Genomic DNA, 8,766 nt, shown 5'->3' with positions numbered 1-8,766 from the left:
TTATCGCAATGCGATCTCATCCTAAAACATGAAATTGTGTTTCGAATATCAAATCATATCTCATATTACATATAATTTTGATCAGCCCAAGCTATAGAAGTTGTTCTAGCCGAGTAGTGTAAATCCATTCGCACAACTTGTAAAACTTAGGCACGAGTAAAACCTAATTAGCCAATGCCAAGGAGATTAGCGACTGCATTCGAGTCATAGAACCACAGCGAACCATGAAACTTGGCTCTATCCAAGTTGTGCCTGCGTCTTGAACTGCTAAAGAACCGTCCCGCGAAGGTTATAGCCATATTCTCGTTTTAGCTACCAGGAGTTTCTCACGTTAGCCTGCTGCTTCGAGTTCGTGCCTTATTTACCACACAGCTGTTGTAACAAATGGCTGCTCCAAATGACCGACCATCAAAATCCCCACCTCTAAAGGCCGTCCAAACCGGATCAGACGGCTCTCACGAATCCCTCAGCTACCAAATATCGTGGCCCCCACCAATGCTGTCCCCGCATCAACGCGATAGACCCAGTGACAGCAACCCGTAACCGCGCGATGGGAACGGCAAGCCCCATGCTTCCTTCCTCTGCCCTCCACTCGCATCCTTCTGATACCAACTCGATGGCTGCGATTTCGTCACCACACAGAGCAATCCCTGTGGCGACCCCATTCTAACGTCTCCGTCCGTCAAGAATCGGGTTCGGAGGGGCTCGTTCTCCGTTTCACGCCGAGGGAGGGAGGACCTCCCCGTCCTTTTCGTCCTCGACGGCCAAACGGAGAACGTTGGGGGTATTATCGTCGTTTCGCTTTCGCCGATGCCCACGATATAGATACCTCCTCCTCGGGGCATTGGCTTCTCATCCTTTTGGGTTGCAGCGGGCTCTCTTCCTTCTCCCACCCATTTGGATCCTTCGAGAGATTTCTTGACTGAAATAAAACTAACTAAAGGACCCCCCCCTGTTCAAAAGAATTAGGGTTAGGGTTTCTGAAATCTCGTCGATTGAATCCTCGAATCGAGAAATTTATCTGATCTGGACGATGAACTCGCCTCCATTTCGGTGTTTTTGATGTGAAAATTAGGGTTTCTTGATGCTGCACTTGGAATTCGATTTGAGGATTTGGGGTTTTCTGAAGGGTTGGTGAGTTGGTTTTCATGCTGTTGACGCGGGAATTCGGAGTGCGGGTAGGGGAAGGGCTGTCACCGCCGGCCGCCTCGCGTCGCCATCCGATAAAGCTGGGCTCGTGGGGAATGGATCCGCGGACGCCCGGAGGCTCCCCCGACCGCCGGAACTGCGGCGGCGAGGGCGACTGCCGTATTTGCGCGGCCGCGGGGGACCTCTGGGTGAGGCTGAATGGGGGTGAGGGGAGGGAGTTCGTGGGCCAAATTGGGGGGTTCAGCCATGAGAGTGAGCATGACCTGGCGGTGATGGTCAGCGACTTCTTGGAGAACGGGAGCAGTGGGGCGGAGTCATGGTACAGCAGCGACAGCGATTCCGGGTTCCCCGATCTTAATCATCTCGCGGAGAAAGTCTTGGTTAGCTCCCGTTTCTTTCTTTGTTTTTCTTTTGTCGGATATATTTTTAATTTCCTTGTATTTTATGTGCTTATCTTTGCCTTAATTGTATGATATTTTTTTTTCCTGAAAGTTGTGTTCTTTGTTATACTTTGAGAACGAAAAACTTATTGCAGTATTTCTGAGCTGAATTTAGAATAAGTTCTAAACTTGTGATTGAATCAATGTTAATAACCTTCGAGCTATCAAGTGCACGCTTACCCCATACATAATTTTTTGAACAGGTGTGGTATTGCATTGTTAATGCAATTGACTTTTGATCATTATAGAATCTGGATGCTGGAAGAAGTATTTTGTAGTTAGACTTTAAAAACGTAGTTTTAATGGGTTGGACTGTTTGGATAATTGAATCTGGAGCATCTTTTATTCTCATTAGGTTTGAATATTTGGAAATCTTTACTGCCTTTCTCTTTTATCTTGGAAATCTTTACTGCCTTTCTTTTTTATCTTGTTCCAGTGAGTTATTAGTTGCATGAAGTGAACGTAGGCTATTGCATAAAGTAGGATGAGAGGTATAAAATTCATAAAAGGAAGTTGTAGTTGATATAAATAATGCTGACTGACTGATGTCCCAAAAAATTGCTAGAGGAATAATCAGGAGATATGAAAAGGAAAGTTTTGAAATTTTGTTGATTAATCCATGTTCCAAGAAGAAAAGTTAGGAATTTACTTGATTCAATAGTTCCCCTGGTAATTATTTACGTTTTAGTGAGTGTTGGAGAGGGAAAGAAATGAAATAGATGATTTTATGATGACTCTACTACATCTATATGTATGTTGGGATATCTTTACAAGAAGAATTCATATAAACCTTCTCAAAGTAAAGTGATAATTGGAAGACCGCATCCACCTTTTCGGATCTATGTATATTTTACATTTGGTCCAATTTCTTTGCCCCCCCCCCCCCACCCCCCGCCCCCCTCTTCCCTTCCCTTCTTCTTTCTTGGTAAACAATAACTTGATGGTTGACAAGAAGCTTTGCATCCAATTTAACCTTCAAGTATTAAATTTATGGCAGTATACCATTTAATATCATCAACCAAAGGTAAACCATCTGCCTTTCGTCGATAGCTTGTTTATATGACAACCTTCCATGACAGAGTTTCTTATTTTCAGACCATAATTAGTTCATGAAGCAGTTCATTAATTACATTAGTAATCCATATCTGTGAAGTTTTTCCGTCATTCACAAGAAGGATTTTTGTAGCCTTACAGGAATATGATATCAATCTTGGCAAGAGACTGAATTAGATGAAAAGTCCAGCGGGAGTCTTAAGTTTTAGTAGTCAGAGAGGTATATATTCTTTTGTGTTGCCAGTGTTTTTGCAGAAGTAATGATCATATTTGAGGTTTGCGAAATGGTTGATTTCGATGGTTATGGATATGCATACTTGCATGCCCTGCTAGCTAGTTTGAGTTATTCATAGCTGTTCAAGAAACCATTATATAATTATGACATTTGGAGTATGACAAGGCATGGTCATTGGCATTTGGCATAGGTTGTACCAGGCTTTATTTTTCTGAGCAATAAAGGAAAGTATATTCCATAGCATATCAAACTTGTTAACCTCTAACTACTTTAATGCTCTTAGAAAAGAATTTACCTATAGTCTTTTGTTCTCTCATTCTGCAGTTCTACAAGCATGCCACAGATCAATATGAGAATGATCTTTTATCGGTTGTCCAGTCCCATCTTCTTTCTATCAACGAGACAGACCTTCATACTGTCAGGGAAGGGCAATGCAATGGCATCTGTATTCGTCGGTCGCTGGTAAAGCTCCTCAAACTTTCTGGTTATGATGCGGCGGTATGTTCATCCAAGTGGCAGGGTTTTGACAAGGTTCCTGGAGGTATGCCCTAGGCCTTCATGTCATTACATGGAGTATAGCTTTCACTTTTTCTGATTTGCTTTTCTTTCTCATCAGGTGATCATGAATATATTGATGTGGTTACCAATGGCTACCCTGGAGGTTCTGAGCGTTTGATCATTGACATTGACTTTCGGAGCCACTTTGAAATAGCCCGGGCTGTTGAATCTTATAATGCAATCTTAACTTCTCTTCCAGTAGTCTATGTCGGCTCTTTGACCAGACTGAAGCAGTTGTTACAGGTCATGGTGGATGCTGCCAAATGTTCTCTTAAGCAGAATTCCATGCCTCTGCCTCCATGGAGATCATTGTCGTACCTGCAAGCAAAGTGGTACTCTAAGTATGAGAGGAAACATAATTATGATGAACAGAACTACCTTGGGAGCAGTTATGGTCACAGTCAGTGTATTGGACATTTGAAGAGGCTAAAAACCTCCCTCCAGTCAGAAATTGAGACAGAACGGTTGTTTAAACCCATTATTAATGACAAGAAACGGAGGGTGAAATTCGAGAAGCGGAGACCCTCCATGCTTAGTAGCTAATAATGATGTACAGGTAATTGGAGGAGAAGTTAATTCATATTTTTGGATATTAAAAAAGGTAAAGAGTTCGTTAGGTGCAATTTTTTTAAATGAAACAGTCTACTGCTGGCAGCAGATGAGGCATAACCTTGAAGCTGATGGGGTTCTTCTCGCTGCTGGCAACAGTAAGAATAACATCCCATGTTTTTGGAGGCACACATGTTGGAGTTCCATTTTTTGTAATTCATCTTTCCTCTCCATCTGCAGGAAGCCGTCAAAGTTACAGCATGCTTGTTGTGATCTGGCCCGGTGGCTTGTAGTATTACCTTACATTTCTTCCATTCGAATCTTTGGGTCTCCTTCCCTTATTTCAGTCATACAGTAATTTATGCCTAGACATAAATTTTCTGTGCCCTGTGCCATCCTTCACATTATATGGTTGTTGGTAATGTTTTTCCCATATTAATATGATTTTGTTACGGGACACAAATGAATAAGATGTTTAATTAAATACACAAGATTTTATTGAGTGTGCTTGGTTCATTTGTTGTTGTGGAATTCTCTCCTAAGTTACCTAGCCAACCGTCTGCCTCACCACATTTTCAAGTATTTATAGCTGCTCCCATTTTAAATCCATGTATCCATATTGATTCAGTTGTCGATCTCTCTGTGAGAGAAGAATCAGAGAGCTGCAAGGGATCACGGCTTTACATTGTTTGTCATGTGCCCCAGCACTAGTTAGATGTAGCTAGTCCTGGATGTCCTCCTCCTTTGGTGTTTCTGGATAGCTTTCTATTGCATGTCAGTGTAACATTATAATTGGTTTTGGGGCTCAAAGATATACCATACTGTCCGGTTTTAGATTGTGCATCATCAGGCATCTGGGCCTGGTTAATTTTCCAGCATGAGTACATTTCCCTCTTTTTAAGAAAAGCCACCTTTTGTCTTCTAAAAGAATGGTTGGTACATTAGTCGATTTCTTTTAACTTCTTTTCAGAGGTTTATCACGATGACCGCAACTTCTTAGAGATTTCATAAATTACTAAAAAAATTCGACTTTCATATCTCATTTGAAAAAAAAAGAAGAGTACAAGGTCATCACATAAGGATTTGATAAAGCGGTCAGACAAAATCTAGTGATTTGATATACGGTTTGAGGTTTCATGTCGCCTCTTGTTTGCATGCTGCAGGGCGTATTTGCTTCAGGCATGGCGTGAAGTTAATATATCAGCGGAAAGTTTGGCAATTTTCTTTGCCAATACTTAATTGTTGACTTAGTATAATGGGTAGCCAGACTTATGATAAAATTCTGGAATTACCCGTCTCCTGTACTGATAAACTGAATAGATGGCACCGGCTTCCTGCTGGAATCACCTGTCTCCTATACTAGTCTTCGCGAAGAGCATTTCATATTCTCTATAACTTTGTTTTGGATTTCTGTCGGTTTGGATGATTCAATGGTCACAATTCCGTAGCAGAAAAAAGGATGTTATGCATTTTGTCGTTATAGATGGGATTTTATTTTGTTACTGGATTAGTGCAAGATCTGCAGCTTGTTCCATTTAATCTTTTAATCAAGCACTTTGGATTCTATGCAATATCTATCAAGAAGTGCAATTTTCTTGATGTTTCAGTGTTGCCCTATTAAAAGTGATTTTATGGCCTTAATCTGCAGTTGGTTGGCTATTCTAGTCCTTGAAGTCTTTGTCGTTGTTTCAATTGGAGAAAATCATTGAAAGGGAAAAGACACTGCTCATGCTTTCTAAATAAATCATACCTATCTCTTTGTCTTCCATCGAAGAGTGGGAGTGGGGCCTAAAAACAGTGTTGATTTTTTTTTTTCTTCTTCTTCTTTTTAATTTAACCGCGCTTCCTTTCTCACCTCGCTGAAGCAGTAGCTGCGAGGCTTGATGGTGTCTCCATTTCCCACCGACCCAAAGAAAGGCACGTAGTACCTGATCGTTAAATGGTGAGCTTTCTCTCCTTCACTGGCCTTTCTCTCGACGCTTTGGTATTCCCTTTTCTAGTACGCTGCCTTCCTTTATTTTGGTTGTGCTGTCACACTGCTTCTTTAAACCAAATTACAGCTATATATGTCTAAGAATATTACAGAATGAGTCTTGCCCGAGGTTTTCTAGAGGATGGTGTAAGTTTCTTGGCATTTTATTAACTAGTATTTAACATGTGTTATGCATATAAAAAACTTATTTAAGCTAGATTTCTATGAGTAATTTTTTTTTTCCTTTAGAATTCTAACAATTCTAAATTTTTATTTTCTTGCAACTCATCGTAATTATAATAACTGGAAAGCATTTTTTTTGAAATTTTCTCATTTCTTGCTAGATTCTTGTCTTTTCTTATGTATAATTACGGATACCGACTTATCAAAAACTTATTGTATGTAATGCTGAGATGACATCAATCTGAAATCGTCCGCTCTAGATTTTAATATAGAGAAATGCTACTTATGGGCTTGTAGGTTGGAGAGACGCTTGCCATATGTCGACTAACAAGTCAAAATATTTCAAAAAGTACATGTGAAGTTAAATGCGATGAGGAGCGAGAATATCTCCAATACTAGCAGATTGGAGACAATAGCAACAAGGGTTGAGGGTAAGGAAGGAACTATCGGATTCTCATGGGTGATGGATGAGATGATGTGGTATCGGTGCAGGTTAAACCTACGAGGAAGAAAGAGAGACGAATAAAAGTCGGAGAGAAAAAGCCTTTCTGTATTTTTTATTAAAAATAAATAATAAATAAGCAATCATTTGCCAATCTGCCTCATTATTTTCTGTAGAAATTTTTGATGAATTGGTTCCATCTTGTTTTCAAACCAATTTCAGAAGGGAATTTTTTTTTCTATATAAAAGGACTACGAGAATCTGTGTCTTATATAAATAGGACAAAATAATTCCAGGAACAACTCCAGTGATGCTTTTTATATTAGATTGGAAAATATAATCTTGATTCTATAATGATAAACTCTTTCAATTATTCATGAGTCCACTCTCCAAGTTCAAAATTATGATAAAAAATATATATTACGGTTGTAATTATCAATTAACTTTAAATGGATGGCAGATGGTCCTATTTATCCTATAGTGGGGATTGGGCCCAAAAAAAAAGAACGAGGACTATGTTGGGATTGGACCGAGAGAAAAAAAAAGGTCAAAATTTCTTTCCAATAATGCCTTGACTTCACCAATGGCCAGAGTCCATCCCTTAAAATAAATAAAGTTAAATAAAACAAAGTACTGCAACAAAATTCTTATATTTCTATTCTAAGAATTCTATTTTCTTAGTGATTGATTAATTAAGAATTAGAAACTAAAATTGTGTAGCTACTTTTTTAGCTGCTTCAAATTGACAGACCAACCGACAAATTTAATTGTGTTAAGCACCATCTGGTTTCAATGCAAACACACAGCTTTTATAAGGATCCATCGTATGCCAATTAGAAAATAATTATGTTTTTTTTTTCTAAGTTTCCCCCTCTGGATGCTTCTTTGGGGCTCTCTCTAGCACCTCCCTCTACGGTCAATCTCTCTTCTACAAATCTTCCAGGTGTCTCACACTCAACTCATCGCACGCAATCTTTCCTATGAACCCATTTAGTCTTGGCTAACTTGTGCAACCTCCACTCCTCTCAGTCATCGTAGGTACATTTTCGATCGACATTTGCTGAGTGGTAGTTGAAGCATTTCATACCGTCGCATTTGTCAATGATGCATTCGGAACATGGTAATGCTTTTCCAAATTTTATTGCTTCTACAAGGTTTTCCCATCAAAGCATTTTTTTTTTTTTTTATATCGGCTGCTTACACTGCTCTCGCATGAGCACAGTCAGCTACATCACTAGCAAAAAGACTACACAAAATCAAAAAAACATAAGATTATACAAAGCAATATTCTTATAAGTTACCTAAAAAGTAGAAATGCTGGTGGCTTGTAAAGTAGTAATGACCTCGATGTTTCTTTAACTTGACAACTTGTGCCGAGCTTTACAGATAGCCAAAACTTTGGTGCTGTGTCCTATTATAAGGCCACTTGAAAATCATAGCCGACCCTGGATTAAACTTGGATCCTCCATTGGGTGATTTGGGTGGGACAATATGCTCCTCCATGCATTCACATGCACTCCAGGTGCACAAGGCTGGTTGGATGCCAAATCTAATTTTTTTTCATGTTTTAAAATATCTGCATTTTTTTTTAAAGAGAACATCAGATATTTAGGCGGTCTTTAGTTGATCAATAGAAAAAGTCGAAAAATAGTAAGATTTGAAGGATGATGATAAAATGTGATTTTGATAATTACTACTCAAAATTGAACTATTTAATGCATAATTGATGCGATGCCAATTTATTTTGCTCAAAAAATTAAATTTTTTTTAAAAAATATAGAGTATAGAATTATCTTAATAATTTAATTATAAAATATCATGATTTTTCAGGACATCCTAAATGGACCATTAATCTATGCCATGGCTTGAAACAATTGCACCAAATAATTTTTTTATAGTATTTATTAATTGCACATGAAAAGTTCATCGAGCCGGTTAAAAATATGCTGATTTTGGAAAAAACCATCCTCCATATACTTCATCAAAGTCTGCAAACATATTGATTTTGTAGCAACATGTAAATAAAAAATATTTCATATGGCCGAGACGAACACCTCTTAATATGATGTTTATGGCAGTTTTTAGCCATCTCGTTTGATTTATACAATTATGTAGCAACTTAAATAGCTGTCATTTATTATTTATTTTTATAATATAATAACATGTAACCCATACGCATGCCCAA

At 38.7% G+C, this 8,766-nt stretch overlaps 1 protein-coding gene across 4 annotated transcripts; it reads left to right on the top strand.

Annotated features, from left to right (window-relative positions):
* The first annotated feature begins 640 nt into the window (after positions 1-640).
* Positions 641-5,376, top strand: LOC103721987 (cruciferin (DUF506)). Of its 4 annotated transcripts, XR_606395.6 has the most exons (5): positions 641-1,529; positions 3,202-3,418; positions 3,494-3,991; positions 4,094-4,142; positions 4,225-4,475. XR_606395.6 is itself a non-coding variant. In XM_026810370.4 (4 exons), exons 1-3 carry the CDS (start codon positions 1,149-1,151, stop codon positions 3,976-3,978), a joined length of 1,083 nt encoding a protein of 360 aa, XP_026666171.3. In that variant the 5' UTR covers positions 641-1,148; the 3' UTR covers positions 3,979-3,991; positions 5,148-5,376. The 4 variants fall into 4 exon arrangements, 3 of the variants coding, with proteins under 3 accessions (XP_026666171.3, XP_008810611.3, XP_008810610.3); XM_026810370.4 differs by lacking the exons at positions 4,094-4,142; positions 4,225-4,475 and adding an exon at positions 5,148-5,376; XM_008812389.6 differs by lacking the exon at positions 4,094-4,142.
* The last annotated feature ends 3,390 nt before the right edge of the window (positions 5,377-8,766 follow it).

The sequence above is a fragment of the Phoenix dactylifera genome, chromosome 17 (genome assembly GCF_051530095.1).
Source record: "Phoenix dactylifera cultivar Ajwa chromosome 17, Ajwa_hap1_PhDact_Kaust_v1.1, whole genome shotgun sequence".
Classification (NCBI taxonomy): Eukaryota; Viridiplantae; Streptophyta; class Magnoliopsida; order Arecales; family Arecaceae; genus Phoenix; species Phoenix dactylifera.
This window is presented reverse-complemented; position numbering and strand designations above follow the sequence as displayed.